The 17,031-nt window shown below is 44.6% G+C and overlaps 1 protein-coding gene across 2 annotated transcripts in view; it reads left to right on the top strand.

Moving 5' to 3' along the window:
• LOC105906555 (dual specificity protein phosphatase 8-like) overlaps positions 1-7,601 on the top strand; it is a 41,087-nt gene extending 33,486 nt beyond the window's left edge. For both annotated transcript variants that reach the window (XM_012834734.3, XM_012834735.3), the window contains 4 exons: positions 2,685-2,851; positions 3,567-3,726; positions 4,032-4,155; positions 4,370-7,601. In XM_012834734.3, the coding sequence (XP_012690188.1) occupies positions 2,685-2,851; positions 3,567-3,726; positions 4,032-4,155; positions 4,370-5,567 (1,649 nt within the window). In that variant the 3' untranslated portion in view covers positions 5,568-7,601. The remainder of the gene's footprint in view (positions 1-2,684; positions 2,852-3,566; positions 3,727-4,031; positions 4,156-4,369) is intronic.
• Positions 7,602-17,031: the final 9,430 nt, after the last annotated feature.

Raw genomic sequence — 17,031 nt, 5'->3', positions numbered from 1 at the left:
TCATCCTGTTTGGCAGTTGCCATTAATAGCTGGAAACAGACAAGCCTTCAGTGAGGACTTAAAGGGCCAGTCGGAGCAGGCTTGGGGAGGCAAGAGCCTGGATTTCCTGATGCGCCACCCGCTCACTCCCCGCCGTTCTCATGTCAGTCTCTGGCTAATGGCTTGCTCCTGGGCCCCTGGCGGAGGTGGAAGAGGCGGTGAGCGCCGTGAGAAACCTACCTCTGGCCTCCATCACAGTACCGACACTCTCAATCAGCTGTCACACAGCCGCTGAGGAAAAGAGAGAAAAAAAGTAAACATGCAGATTTTGTGACGGAGGCCGCTGGTGGTGTCGGCGGCGTAGCCGGTGTAGCCTGCCTGCCGTTATGACGTTTCTCGGCGTGTGAAGTCGGAGAGCAGGTTAGCCCGCTCTGACTCACACAGCATGCTACAAGCCGCCCCTGTGTGCACAAGCACACCTGCACCTGGAAACGGCTGGGAGCTAACGCTCGCTGCTGCACTCACTGATCTCGCCTCTTATCTAAGATAATGACACCACATGGCCAGCAGTGCCAGAGGCAAGACAGCCAGTGTGTATTTGTGTGTGTGTGTGTGTGTGTGTGTGTGTGTGTGTGTGTGTGTGTGTGTGTGTGTGTCGGTGCATGTGTGTGTATGTAAATGTGTATGTACTGTATGTGTTTGTGTCAGAGAAAGAGAGTGTGTTTGTGTGTCTGTGTGTGTGTGTGTGCGTGTGTGTCTGTGCATGTGCATGTGTGTATGTATATGTGTATGTGTATTTGTGTGTTTGTGACGGAGAAAGAGAAAGTTTGTTTGTGTGACTGCGTGTGTGTGTGTGTGTGTGTGTGTGTGTGTGTGTGTGTGTGTGTGTAGCTGTGCGTGTGTGCATTTGTGTGTGTGCACAAGAGCTCATTGATTATGAGGCCACAAAAGCCTCAGCCACACTCTCCACTGCAGCTGTGGAGGCGCAGCCAAAGGAAGGCCTTGGCAGTGAGGCGTCTTGTTCTAGAGGGGAGCGAGGGGACGCTGAGGAGGGGAAATACTCGAGCAGGTGGCCAGACCCTGAATAGGAAAAAGAAAGGAGGGAAATTGTAAAGATTTTCAGGGGGAAGGATAAGGAACTCCATTTATTTCCCTTTTTTTATCCCCCTTGTGCAGTCCATCTTAGTCAAATAAATATTCCAGCACTCATCCTATTTTAAAGCCCCTGGTGCTTTCATCCTTTGTTAAGGGCACTCACGCCTCCCCACCACTCGTTCTCAACGCCTTTCAGCAGTGCAAGCCTCTCCTCAACTCCTCTTAACCCTCATCTCTCTTTCTTTCATTTTCTCTGTCTCTCATTTCTCTCTCTCTTTCTTTCTTTCTCTCTCTCTCTCCCTCTTTCTCCCTGGCCTGCTGTCTGTGTTCTCTCTGGTGTCGGTGGAGTGGAGTAGGTCGACGGTGAGCACTAATCCGGGGGTGATGTCATCGCTCCAGACGCCTGCCTTACTTGGAAGCAGAGCTAATGCGTACCAGATTTGAAAGAGCGATTGGAGAAACTTGGGGATGTTTTAATCGATCTGTTCAGCTCATGCTTTGCCTTTCTAGAGGCACCTCGTGGCAAGTCAGGCTGAGATCATCAAATTATGGTGTTAAGCAATTGGTAACTTTTAGTGTGTGCACGGCATTGCTAAATATGAGGCTATGTTTAGATTTGAGGTAATCTACAGCTAAGTGTGTAAAACGTCATGCTTTCAGCCCCAGAGCAACTGACTGCTGAAGAAGGTCTTAGATTACTTACTAACTTAGATTAGGCCTTACAGGGACTTGCAGTGTGTGTGCTTGTATTCATATGTGTGTGTGTGTGTGTTTGTGTGTGTGTGTGTGTGCCTGTGTCCACACCTGTGGCCTGCCTCATTCCCTCTCCCTCATGCCGTTTTCAAGGAGAGGAGATGACATCATGCAGGAAAAGGGAGTGAGAGACAGACGCCAACACCAGATTTGCCTCGCTCTTAAAGGGCCAGCGGTTCATTTCCTCTTCTTTCCTCTTCTCTCCTCTTCTCCATACTTCTCTCCTCTCCTCATACTTCTCTCCTCTACACTTTTCTACACTACACTTCTCAAAAACTCTCTCTCTAAACTCTCCTGTTCCCTCCATTTCTCACCTCTCCTCTCCTCCTTTCAGTGTCCGTGGTTGGATCTGTCTTCTAGGTGAAAGGCCACATGTAATGAGCATGTCAGGCCTGGTAATGTCGTTTGCGTCGGCCGGCTGAGGCAGACAGGATGTCTCTCTGTCTGCAGAGTGGGAGTGGGATGGTCGGAGGTGCCTGCTGGGGGCCTTGTGTACTTTAACATGCAGTGAATCCCCGCCGCTGCCTGGGCTGAGCGATGTGCATTTGCTCTGTGTTGTGCCGTGAACGTGTCCAAAGCCTCAGCCAAACCTGGGTGTCCTGTAATTGCGCAGCATGCACATATTACACCGCAGGTCTGACTCAGAGCATACGAGCCACTGTATGCAAACCTCAATAGGCAGGTTTTGTGCCACTGTTAGGGGAACTCTCCCAAGGCTGACCTCGATTTTACTTGTGAAAATAATCAAAGGTGGCTTTTTTTGGATAGGCCCTAGGGACCGCTGGTCATGTCGATGTTTGTTTTCTCTATGATGACTAAGTCTCTCTCTTTCTCTCCTTTCTCCCTCTTTCTATTAGGGGGCTTTGCGGCCTTCTCCTCCTGTTTCCCCGGCCTGTGCGAGAGCAAGCAGGCCACCATCCTCCCCATGAGCCTGTCTCAGCCCTGCCTGCCTGTCGCCAACGTGGGCCCCACCCGCATCCTGCCCCACCTCTACCTGGGCTCCCAGAGGGACGTCCTCAACAAGGTAACTTCCTCCGCCCGCACCCCCCTGCGCCCCCCATCCCTGCCAGCTCCTCTCAGTCTTCTCTCCTCACTCACTCCTCACATGGTCAGAGTTAAGCAGAAAAGAATAGGTGGCATTCAAGACAGCAAAACTGTTTTCGGTAAAAATATTTCTTTACTCACACCTGTTGGAGTTGAGATACTCAGGAAAGAACATGAATGTTCTCATGATCTGAAATGTCAGGTATGTAGTAGAATTACAGGAGGCTGGTGACATGTTGGATCACTTTCCAGTCAGTAATGACATGTTTGAACACACTTTTCCTTCTTGGGGCTGTTTGCATACTCAGGTAAAGCATTAGCGACATAGGAATTCAATGAGATCATAGCAGATAAACAATGGGCCGCATTCTGCGCAGGCTTTGAAGCTGAAGCCTGTTTTCAAATGTCAGCCTTGTCAAAGTGATTATTGACTTCCCCTGCAAAGCATTTTATCACAGCATACCATCTCTCTTAGTCACTCACGCATAGACATTCACACTGCTCTAAAAGATAAGATGACAGCAGATGCCAGTAATGATACGTTTTCTCACCGGCAACCAGTTGGAGGAAACATACCAAACATCCTCATTCTAAAGAAGAAATAAAACCTGACTTTACGTTAGAAATGTGGGATGAGTTTATTTCTCGCGAAATCTGACATCGTGGACTCAAGGCTGGCTTTGTTGTTCCTCCAGGACCTGATGGCACAGAATGGCATCACCTATGTGCTGAATGCCAGTAACACCTGTCCCAAGCCAGACTTCATCAGCGAGAGCCACTTCATGCGCATTCCCGTCAACGACAACTACTGTGAGAAGCTGCTGCCCTGGCTAGACAAAACCAATGACTTCATCGGTAAGCAGGCTCCACTGTGAAACCGCATGCTATTACACCCTGCTGACTCAGCGTGAGTGTGTGTTCATTTTGTGTGGCCTGCTGTGTGTGTGTGTGTGTGTGTGTGTGTGTGTGTGTGTGTGTGTGTGTGTGTTTTGATCTCTCTGAATAAGTATCCTGTAAAGCACCTGGGTGGGAGGTCTGCTGATGGTGGCCTTGTAAAACAGGATGTGAAGGTTTTTTTTGTGGGGTTTTTTACGGACTGCTGTGCTGGCCCCTCAGAGTCTTGCGTGTCCTGACGTGTTTTCTCTCTCCTCCCTCCACAGACAAAGCCAAGGTGTCTAACTGCCGCGTCATCGTCCACTGTCTGGCGGGCATCTCGCGCTCGGCCACCATCGCCATCGCTTACATCATGAAGACTATGGGGCTGTCATCTGATGATGCCTACAGGTACCCATACAAACATGCTCTTATACATAACATAAACTACATTCAAATAACCAGTAACAGTTCATAATACATTATAACTCTTGCCATCACAATCAGAATCAGATTACTTTGTTGGTTTGTTTTAAACAAAACCTTTATAAAAAAGTCAGACTAGGATCTAAAAACATGTTTAAAAAAGTCAGACAAGCATCTAAAAACATGTTTGTTTTGGCAGATTTGTAAAAGACCGGAGGCCGTCGATCTCCCCCAACTTTAACTTCCTGGGCCAGCTGCTGGAGTTTGAGAAGGGCCTGAAGGTGTTGAAGGCGCTGACCTGCCACCCCATGAAGACTCTGATGGAGCGCCACGAGGAGGAGCAGGAGGCCCGGGAGATGTTCGGTGAGCAGAGGGAGGCTGGCACCGCTCCGAGCTGCCTCCCAGGTGGCCGAGAGCGCGGCTCAGATGCTGTCGCTGGGGGCTCTGAACCCAAACTCGTCAGCTCCGGCGGACTGCAGCGGGGCCTGAATGGCCTGCATCTGTCTGCTGAGCACATTGCTGATACCAACCGCCTCAAGCGCTCCTTCTCCCTGGACATCAAGTCTGTGTACAACCCTGGCCAGTGCCAGCGCCTCTCCCCGCCCAAGCTGGCGCTCACGCCCATCAGCTCTGAGGATGTGCCCAAACTGTGCAAGCTGGACAGCCCCGAGAACAGCAACGGCGTGTGCCAGTACTCCCCCGTGCTGGACAGCCCAGGCTTGGCCGAATCGCCGAGCGGAGGGGCAGGGGAGGGCCGGGTCCGGCAGCGGAGGAAAGGAAGGCGCAGCAGCAGCAACAGTAGCAGCAGCAGCAGCAGTGGTACTAGCAGCCTTAGCGAGACCTCCACCCCACCCACCCCTCCACACTCCCTCTCCCTCAGCCTGAACCTCCCCCATCCCCTGCTCGCGCCCCACAACCCCCACTCCGAACAGGTCAGCGGCAGGAAGAGCTCACTGCTGGTCAGCCCCACTTGGTCCCAGCACAGGGACACAGTGCAGGCCACCACACCCAGCACCCCCACCGGCGATTGCCCATGGTTCCTGGGCTCCGGATGCGGCCCTGGTTCCGGCTCGGACATCTCCTCCGCGGCTTCCTCCACGCTGCGCTTCGGGAGCAGCTCGGCCTACATGGCGTTCGGCTGCAGCGGGCGCGCCGGCTCCTGCGAGGAACGGGTGCAGCTGCGGGACAAGCCCAGGGAGGGCAGGGACTCGCGGGGCAGCTGGCACGAGGACACCTCGGCCTCTGGCGGCAGCAGTGTGGTGGACAAACAGTTCAAGCGCCTCAGCTGCCAGATGGAGTTTGAGGAGGCCATCTCAGAGAACTCCAGGGAGGAGCTGGGCAAGCTGGGCAAGCAGTCGAGTTTCTCCGGGAGCATGGAGATCATCGAGGTGTCCTGACACCACGGCCTGGGACTGACATGGACAGACGGGAGGAGTTAAATGAGGTGGTTGTAACTATTACACAGACCTTTTTCAGGTCGGCTTCAGTTAATGGGCTTGGAAGAATCCTGCCTCACAGAGACAGACAGACAGACCGACCAACAGTTCAGATATGAGGGTCTGTGTGTTAGGCTGGGCTATGAGGAAAGACTCCAGTTGTCACAGAGTACCAGGCAAATGAAATGCAGGCTGGACTTTTTGGCAAAGGGAGCTTTGCCCTGACGTGCTCGATGGACAGTTTGCATTGACAGAGGTAAAAGAATGACATTCATTGAGTTTCTCCTATTGGACTGCAGTACTTTGAAAGACAAGTGCCATACTCCAGCACCAAAGGAAAGCTATGAACACACACACACACACACACACACACACACACACACACACACACACACACACACACACACACACACACACACACACCAGGCGTGCTACTGTACCGTTCGAAATGAAGGATGCTCTTTTGGGAGAACTCAGATTCCCAGCATGCCCAAATTAATTAACATGAAGAGGACTGTGGTTCACCACAGGTGAAAACATAAAGATTCTTTACAGTTTTGTTTTCTTTTGACATTCTGTCAATTTTTTCAGTGTTAACAGCTATATGCACCGCAAAAGTATTAGTTGTGATAATATCCTGTGTGTTTATGGTAGGAGTTGCACCAGTGGTGCACTCTCAACCAAACTACTGTAACTCCTCCTCCAAATGTACACTGAGCATGCTCAAAGTGGCTGGCTACCTACAGAAAGACAAGCTGTGTACCAACAGCACTAAGCTTTATATATATATATATAAATATATATATATTAAAATATATATATCCGTACACATATACATGCATATGTAAAGACTCGTACTGCAATTTTAATGGACAAATGTTTTATCCATTATTATGTTTTAATTTATTTTATCTGTTTCATTCTGGCAATGAGAAATAATATAATATTTGTGAACTTATGTTGTTTATTTCTTGCAGTTTAACTGTATTGTATTTATAAGAATGCAAACACTTACAAACAAAACACAAACTCCAGCAATACAAAACGATTTTAAAAAGATCTCTATCAATCTGACAAACCTCCTCTTGTGTGCCAGTCTCTCATAACCTGCACATGCATGCCATGATTGAGAACCCCTTGCCTGATTATTGCAGCCCTTCTGTGCTGTCCTGACTATACAATATATATACCGGCTATTGGTATGCACACAGTGAAGAATGAACGTCACACATGACATGAAAAGTGGCAGAAAACCACCTTTTGTTCTGAACTCAGTTGCGGTGCGGCTCTCCGACCTCAGCATGGTGCCTGGGAAAGACTCAAACGCTCTGTGGATCCAGACTCAAACCCACTGTGCTCTCACACTTCCACCATTCAGACAACACCAGTTAAGCACACAGCACTTGCGGAATGACTGTTCAAGGCCTTTCCCAGGCACCCATGCAGTGGAATAGGCCAAACGCCGCTAAGGGACATTCTCAGTCTCAGGGGAAACTCCCAGGATCGATTGGTTTCATTGAGCACACCAATACAATAAAGGCCTCTTGGATCACTTTTTCCTTCCTTTTCTCTCTCTACAATTTTCTTTTTTTACTGTCTTTCAGTTTCCACTGCTCTCTCCTATGCTTGGGTAATGGGTAATGGGTAATGGGGGGTATGGTTCAGCACAATGTGAACAGGATAACTGAGATAACGCAGAATCTCAGCTCCTTTCCTCCGGTTGGCTTGTGCTTGTGTGTTGGCCCTACTCTTGCTGCTGGACCTTCTATGTTCCTTTCTGTTCTTTCTCCTCAGCCTTTTAATTGTTGAAGAACAAGCAGGCGGTCCTTGTGTAATTATTATAATGATATTGGTAATTTTGATATTGCTGTAAATAGCGACATTTACAGATACCTTAGGCTGCTTGATGCAAAATACCTCAGGTTCTATTCAAATGCTTTTTCCTCTCCTTGTACCTGTTTTGTGAAAACGAAGCAAAATACAAGCAAAACCACATGTTTTCTTCTCTGTGTTTTTCTTTTCACACAGACACATAGTTGCACACACAGACACAGACTTTTGTAAACAGTACTGTGCAGGAGCAGGAATTGTGTGATACTTAAGTAAATCTCTCACTATAGCTTCAAGTTTCAACACACACACACACACACACACACACACACACACACACACACACACAAGCACATTTATAGGACATAATAACTTTACCGATAGCATCATCGAACTTTCCTGGTCTGAAGCATCTTTAATTATAGTCCAAGTCACAGTTTAATTACCACACAGTACCTTAAACATAAGGAGACAATTAAAACTGTTTAATGGACCAGCGTATCATTATCACAGTTTGTTATACACGCCATCTCCCTACAATAAACAAGCTGAAATTTTGAATTGGTATTTTTGTGTTCTAATCCAACCACTATCTAGCAGCCACGGTCTGATGCCACAAAGAGATACTTTCAGTATATCTGACTTTCCTTAGAAAGTGACTCAGAATGCAGTCACAATATGAGTTAACAAGGGCAAGTGTGAGGACATGTTTCCATCATGTGACATTACCAGCCTTGCCCTGTTTCAAAACTACAGCCTTAACACATTCATGAGTCCTCACATCAAACAGTTATGTAAAAATCCCCCACCAATACCATACAATAGAAATACTTTGGTAACAGTGTAAAATGTTATCATAGGTAGGTTCACTTACATTTCTATCATTCTGTGCAGTTGTCTTGGAAACCCCCTAATATAGCTTTAATGCTGAATTTAGGAGCAATTTCTGTATTTTAAGAATTCATTAATTTTACAAGATATAGCTCTGTATTCAACTTCTGATTTGCCAAAGATACCCCACTATCTTCCATTACAGGGGAAACACCAAAATATCCCCTTACACACTTGTTACTGAATCATATTAGCCTAATCTAGAATTCACAATCATGCAAAAACAGTAAATGACGTAAAACTACTCTGTGTCATTCTTAGGCAATAGCAGTACCCTCTCTCAGCCAGAGAGTGGGAATGCATGTGAAAGCCTGAACCACTTTTGTATTTGTCCTTGGTTGCATACATCAGAGTTAGCTGGAGTTAATGTGCGTATTGAGTCACAGGAGGCGTGATCCCAGTCTGCCCCTCAGGCTGCTCTGTAATGTACTGGGTCGTGGGAGCTGGCCTTCTTTGATGATGTAATATGTTCTAATAGACTTACTCCCAGGCCTAGAAAAATCTACCCCAGGGGACAGTGTGTGTATGTGTGTTTGAGTGACTGACAGACAAGGGCTTGAGTATGTGACGACTTTCATAACGTAATGTTTTCTTAGCAGATATTTCAGGCCCTGGTAGTCACAGAGAAAGCTCTATTCGCGGACAAATCTTCTAAGGGTTCAGTAAAGCCATGTAGTTTGCTCTCCTGTTATGAGGTCAAATACAATACATTACAGGAAGCTGAGTGGGAATAGTCAGTTGCCCATATTTTTCTCTCTCCTACAAGTCTAAGAAAAATAGTTCAGATCCAGCGAGATTTTCTGTGTAAAATTATAACTGAGACATAGACTCCTCCCCAGACCTTCAGTGCTCAGGTGGGCTATCTCACGGGCCTTTCTGTGTGGAGTTTGCATGTTCTCCCCGTGTTCACAAGGGGTTTCCTCCAATAAGAACCCCAACAGAAAAAGCATGCAAAAACAGAACATTCTCCTGTCCGTCCGTGACCGAGACGGACGGTTCACTTGGTCCCCGGGCGCTGAGAAGCTGCCCACTGCTCCTGGGGGGTCCTGGAGGAAGGATGGGTGAAATGCAGAGCGTACATTTTACAGCGACCTCAGGCCTGCGTGTGCGTGTGTTTGTGTGTGTGTGTCCTGTCGCCTCCATAAAATACACGTGTGTGTTGCAGTGAGCCGCTTGTGGCAATAAAGAACTGACTGAAGTCAGCCTAGTTTGTTTTGCTTGTTTGTTATAACAACAGAATGGCAATCGAAGCACTTCTGTTCTGGAGAAGGACCACTTAAGTACACTGAACTGATCCAGAGAAGCCAAAATCATTGCAGTATGGCATTGACTCTCTCTTGGCCATCATTAAATATGTCATGCAAAGGAACAAAAATAACTTTCTTTTTTGTACATTTTGTGCAGGTTGTCAACTACAGACAGGATGTAAGACAGAGAAGCACGGATTTCCCCTAACGCACCTCATTGCAGCACTAGTTGTCATCGGTTAACTGAGGTTACAAGCGGCTGGGTGGAGATTAGATCACTGGAGTTAATTGCCGATTGTTCTTCCATTATAGCAAACAACAGCCAAATCTAAAAGCAGGCGGCTTTGCAATGGCCTAGGTGGCAATCACAGCCGGGCGTGAAGCTGCTGGTAGAGATGTCAGACGGCGCTGTGAAATCGAGCTGATGCATGGCTTTGTGCTGTCCGATTATGAGCGCCCCATTGTCATTCTAAACCAGATAAATGGGCCGCTGATGAATGGCAGACAGAGGCAGGGTTTGCGTTTGAATGTGTGCAAGTGCATGTGTGTGCAATTTTGTAGTTGTAGCTTGCTTGTTAGTGCAGGTTTTTTTGTGTTTGCATGATTGTGTGGGTATTTGTTTGCATCAGTGTATTTGTGTGTATGTGTGTGAAAGAGAGAGACCGTGTGTGTGTGTGTGTGTTTGAAGATGGGGTCCTGATAGTCATAGATATCTGAATGAGGAACACTTTGGCTCAGCAGTCCTCAAGGTGTCCTTCTTGCTGATAAGGATCTGCAAGTCTTTCCAAAACCCTGCTTAACCTGACTGCACCTTGTGGGATCTCCTTTCACTGTGTGTGTGTGTGTGTGTGTGTGTGTGTGTGTGTGTGTCTGTCTGTTTGCAGGAGACATATCACTCACAAAAAACAGCCAAAAATAAGACCCACCAACAGGAAACTTTCTCACCGCCTAGTCTTAATGATGTGCCACTGACTGGCTGAGAGCTATGAACACTAATTTTATATTGCATGCCAAATTCCGTATTTGATGACAATTAAGAGTTAGAAGCTATAGTAAGCCAATGAAAGACATTACTCATCCACTATTTGTCTCCCTGCCCACTGACACCCAATGAGATTTAAACATTCGCTAATGGCAGAGAAACGCATGCGCTTGCACAAAAAGTCTGCAGAATTATGCGCACACAGTGTGCGAACAGACACGCACACGCCCAGTAGAAGGAGCAGCGGAGCGAGCTGATTGATACCAGACGTGGGCATGTTACGTGCCTGCCTGGCGCCTCGAGCCCAGGCCTTATATATGGAAACTGTTAGAGTTCTTACGTCAGCTCCATGTTTCTCTCTTTTCCTCGTTCTGGAGCAAGTGACTAACACTGCCTCTAAAATAAACAGGATTTCTTCCCCTTTCGTCCTTACACAACCCTGCCTCCGTATGCTATCCATCCACTCCACTCCGACTCGTCTCTTCTACTCTCAGGCCCAGCAGCAGGGCTTTTGGTTCGTCCCCTGTGCATGTCCACAGTTGAGAAAAGAACAGAAATTAGGATGACATCAGGACGATGGGATGATGAGGGAGCAGCTGAGAACTGCGAATGCTAGCCAGAAAAGGTATCTGGCGATCGTTCCGCGGATAATCTGGTCATGATGACACGTTCTCATGCTTTTGCAATGTGTTGATCTCATAGCTCTCTCCTATACACACTCACGCAAATATGCTCCTAGGCTCTTGCCTCATGCTAACTACAGACTCCAGCTGGTGGTGATAAGGAATTAGTCTTTTTAGAATGTCGCTGCAAAATGCAGCACAGAAGGGGGTCAGTGTCAATTTCTGCATGACTGAGGTCTAATGGACTTTCCCAAGAGGTTCTCAACACTGCACCAGCTGAACAACATCCATTTAAGTGGTTGTGGGTGTAATGTTTTTGTGTTAAGTAAGCATTTTTAAATATCTCGGACACTTCTCTCAGCACTAGAACAGAGAGCACGTGTCTGCTATTCATTCCACTAATTTCGTGCTGCCACCTACTGTTGAATTAAGAAAATGTTGCTTTTATGGTTTCAACCTTTCAGCAGGTGTTGTGCCTTTGCCCTACAATGCATCCCATATATATATATATATATATATATATATATATCCCATACTTAAAACAATAAGATATTTTAAAATGAATACAGTTAGAAAGTGTCATTTCAAAATCTAATTTCAACTTACTTTCTTTGTGACAACACAGTGTGTGTGGGTCTCCCTGAGAGAGAGAGAGAGAGAGAGAGAGAGAGAGAGAGAGAGAAAGAGAGAGAGAGAGAGAGAGAGAGATAGCTGACAAATGAGGATGACTTGCTGACGTCCTGCCCTGCTAACAATCAGATTTTGGTCCAGGCTGGGATATCATATAACTTCCAGAAGATGTCTGTTTGCGCCTATCCAATAACAGCACATCTGCAGCTATAGAGCGCACTGTTGCATGAGGACACTCAGGGGTCACTTAAACCTAAAATAACATCTCAATAACAATGCTGCGCTTTCTATCCTGTACTACAACTTTATGCTGGATTGGATAGCGCTATGCATTGCTATGTGTGGAAGGGTACAGTACACTAGGTTTATGCATCATAATAAGAAAAGTCATGTCCAGACAGTTACAGAAATGCATTTAACCCACGGATCTCAGCAGTCAGTATAGGGGCTTTGGCATTTAAGTGTTCCAGTATTATTAGGTCTAATAATGCAACATCATCAACAACAACAACAAAATAAAAAAGGGTCAAAGACAGATCTTGCAGAGTAGCCTATTCCAGGTCAACAACATGACTGTCAGATGCTCAGTAGGACATGCAGTGTGCCAGCTCTGTTATACTTTAGGACAAAATTGTCCCAGTGCTAAATGCAGTCAGTCACCATGCCTCCTCAGTGTCCTCTGTGTTTGGAGTTGATGGCCAAAGTCATAAGGGTTTGATTTCACAATCTATTTTCTTCCCATTGGCAATAAAAGTTTAAGTGACGTCCTCCACATCACATTTCTTATTTATGAGAGAAATGCAAGATGGCACTTGTTAATGTCCCTTTTTGGATTCATGTATAACCAGCAATCATTTATTGATGAGGTGATAACCCATAGGCTTATATTCTACCTCCTTATCTGTGGCATTCATTTAACAAAGACATCAGTCCTACAGACGACTGGATAATATCTGAATAGGCTCATAGGATAAATGCAAAAATAAAACCACTGAAGAAAGCCTTGGAAGAATGGATGAGTTCACCACCACCGGAAAATATTAGGCTGCAGTGTGTGTGTGCTTTTCAGGCTTTAACGGTTTGTGTTCTGCAGCTTTCTCTTTTCTGCAACTTTCTCTGCGTTGAATTCCCCCATTGATAACGAGCGCAACACTGCGGGTGAAAGGGACCTGAGCAAGCCTGCGGAAGTTCTGTGAATGAGCGCTGGAAAACGATCCCCGCGCCGCAGTGAGGTCATCGTGGTGAATGAGCTGAGGTGTTGCTGAGTGCTGAGGACTGCGCCTGCTGATGGCTCCAGATCGATCCGAGGATCTGTATCAGTGGCAGGAAGGCTCCTAGGAAATGACCTTGTCTGCCCACAAATAATCCGCTTCACTGCAAAGGCCAAGAGAGGAACACTGTGTCCCCCCCGCGGATGCATCTGCTAGAATCAGGCCGCATTTTTGTCCATCGAAAGCCACAGTTGGCCTGTCTCCCCCCCATACCTGTTTACTTCATACCACATTTATACATATTTTATGTGATAGCTTCAAATCTTACATGTAGAAAATAATAAATAATTCAGAATCTAACTGCAGTTCAAAATGGTTCATTTCAAAAGGATGAGGTGGGAGAAATAGGTTTTCTTCTCTCAAACAGAGATAGCCAGCGCCCTCTACTGTATTGCAGTGGTAAGACAATCTACACTAGGGGGTAATTCACAAGTGACAATGAATATACAGTAAGTTGTTTTGGTTATATGATTATGATATATATATATATATATATATATATATATATAGTAATTTGGATACATGCTTGCTGTTTAATGGTGGATTAAAGCAATTTAAAGTCAAACTATGTCTCCTGGGAGAGCAGTTTGTGGTCTTATCCTCAATAAACTTCAATTCCATCTTCACTGTCAAATCTGTCAAACTGTCAAATCTGTCAAATCTGATAACACAAGACAATTTTCCCTGGTTACTCAGGTTACTCTGAAATCAGATCCAGACCAAAGTGGTTCAGAAGAAGTCAGAATTACAGATACGCATGTAACAGGCATCTCTGGTAGATGTTCCAAATAAAAGATATTGTCAAGAATGGTTAATGTGTGGAATAAGATTACAGTCAAGTGAAGGAGGTGCTGGTGACAGCAGGGCCTCTAATGACAGCAGAGGGTGAGCTGGCTCTTGAAACTACAAACCTTTTGAGCCACAAAAGAATAGGGATTTTATTTTTATTTTTATGTCACCATTGCTTCTCTACTGTAATTGAACCCCTTTTGACAAGCCCTACCCCTTTTCTTTCATCCACTATGGAGGCATGCTCAGGTAATGCATTCACCAGGTATCCAGCCACCACCACAAAACTTGACCTCTGACTTTTGTGTAGTGCATCGGAAAAAGGAGAAGCTGGATTATCAGCTCAGCTGTGAAAAATTGTTTTTAATATTTTCAATCTGAATTTGTAAAACTAAACATGAAAAGTATTGATTATTGCTATTCATTAAAAAATGCTTTGCATACTATTTTAGAAACTTACCTGGCTAATTGAGTAATCCTGCTTGGTGCAATACCCCTAGCTGAACTGGTCATATAAAACTAAAGCTGACATTCCTTGCACATTTATCCATTTATATTATGTTGGTTTAGGTATGACCTGTGAAGAAGTAGGCACTTTTTGCAATACACTGAATTGAGTGGCATTTTTTTGCTGCCATGTGACTTTTTTGTATTATATTTTGTGATGACTTCATATCACATGTACATGGTCAAAAATTTTTATAAATGTTTTTACAAAGTAGTTTGAAGTAGTTTTTCTAGGTAGCTTTATTCAACCAAACTAGATTTCTCCCTAGGGTAGCTTTACTGTAGTTCAACTTCTTCCAGAGTGAAGTAATTGCTAACTTCAGAATCAGAATGTATTGCCAAGTAAGTTTACGCCTACCAGGAATTAGTTTTGGAATATATCAGTGCAGACAATAAACATAAAAAACATAATAAATACTACAGAACATAAGAAAAACAATATATAAAATAAAAATATATATATAAAAAATAAAATAAAAAATAAAAAAATATTAGAAACTATTCAAATATTTAAAAAGATAATAAAATAACATATTAAAAGATATCTACAGAATATGAAGTGGAGGAACTGTGCAGTCTATGCAGGAATGTGCAAAAACAAGAGTGCAATGTGCAAGGTAATGTAATGTGTGTTAACGTAACACATTAATCAGATCTTGAGGCGTGGGGGCGGGATAAGAAGCCGGGAAGAAGCTGGTCTTGTGGCATGAGGTTTTGGTCCTGATGGACCGCGGCCTCCTGCTGGAGGGAAGTACCTCAAAGAATTTGTGTCCAGGGTGGGAGGGGTCGGCCACAATCTTACCTGCACGCCTCAGGGTCCTGTAGAGATGACAGATTGCAGCCAATCACCTTCTCAGCAGAACGAATGATACGCTGCAGTCTGCCTTTGTCATTGGCAGTGGCAGCAGTGTACCAGATGGTGATGGAGGAGGTGAGGATGGACTCAATGATGCAGGTGTAGAAGTGCACCATCATTGTCTTTGGCAGGTTGAACTTATTCAGCTGCCACAGGAAGTATATCCTCTGTTGAGCTTCCCCAGCATTGTTTATATTAATGTTCCGTTACAGACTGATACACTGCACATTGACTTTAAAAGGAAGTTTTTAGCACATATTATTATATATTTAGGAATTTAACAACAATGATTCACAAGGCGATATACTATAATTGTGGGGATCACAAAAGGCCCTATGGCATTATTACAAAATGTATTCCACAAAACGATTTTACTGCACTACAGTGTTTTCATTTGCAATTGATACTTCTTTCTAGTACTTTGCCAACAGATTTTAAATATTTTAAAAATATGAATTATTATTATACTAAAACATGAGCACTCACAATACTCCCTGATTCCCCTGATTATTGAACCAAGAGCTCAGATTGAAATGTTTTTTGTTTTTCCCTTGCCACTTAACACTCTTTCAGACGCTAGCTTCTTTCTATTTTTTTTTACCCAGAAGCCTTAAGACATAATCCTTTATGTCTAGGCCTAATATATTACAGTGATATGCGATATGCAACATTATACTTGAGATGACATGCAACCAAAATGTCATGATTGGCCAGATCTGCGCATTGAATGAAGGTTACATTAATGAAATTAAAGGGAAAAGACTGAAGAAAGATGTAGAAAAATGAGAATCAGAAGAACATTGGCATAGAGTTCTTTGCAAGTTTTTGGTCTTTCCATATCATGCATGTACTCTTTATCTGTGCATCAGACTCCTAACCAGTGTGCGGTACTGAATCAGGTTTCATTCTGGGATTATGGATTAATATGTACAAACCTCTATGCTTTATAGGGAATTACATACCACTATTTTGAATCATGATGCACTGCTGACCAACAGAATATTTCATTTTGGCAGGTGCAAGGAGTTTTTGTAGTTACTTTTTCCACCATGTGCGGTAACGGTTAAATTGAAATTAAATAAAGACAATCAAAATATGGCTGTTTGTGTTTATGAATTTGAGCACAGAACATTTTTACTTTGACAAGATGCTTTGAATGATACAGCAGCACGGCTGCTTGATAGAAGATTGATCAACTGAGCAGCCACTTCCTTGTACAGGCTCACAGCGATGTTTGTAGACTAGTTATTCACACGTGCAAGGCTTTTGCAAGATAAGCCCCTTTTCAATTATAATTGTACTTAATTATAATTAATGTGGGCACATACAGTATATGTATAGCCAACAAAAGATGATCACCAAAAACAACCAAATACTTCTTTCTAAAAAGGCTAGTCTATGTAGGAAAGACTACACATCAGTTAGACAGGCCTGTATTTATTTTGTTCATATAACATATCATTTTAATACAATCGATGAAAACATTACCTACTGGTTTTATTTAAAGAGCTCCACTGTTACTGGTGCGCTTCACTGCTGCGAATGCCTACGTCATACATGTGTCTCATGGTATAGAGTTGTAGTTCTTTTGGATGGTCTACAACTGGACAGTTGTTTATTTATAGTGAGATTTTGGATATGTATAAGGTATGCCAACCTGTTTCAAATGCCTATCACTGTGTTGTACGTTATACAATTGTACTGTTCATATTGGTCATATGAAAATGTCAGAGAAATGTATATAAAAGCCCATGGGTGTAATGAATGAGAAGCTAGGACTTCCGGGTCCTCACGGCGGA

The sequence above is a fragment of the Clupea harengus genome, chromosome 6, assembly GCF_900700415.2.
Source record: "Clupea harengus chromosome 6, Ch_v2.0.2, whole genome shotgun sequence".
Taxonomy (NCBI): domain Eukaryota; kingdom Metazoa; phylum Chordata; class Actinopteri; order Clupeiformes; family Clupeidae; genus Clupea; species Clupea harengus.
This window is presented reverse-complemented; position numbering and strand designations above follow the sequence as displayed.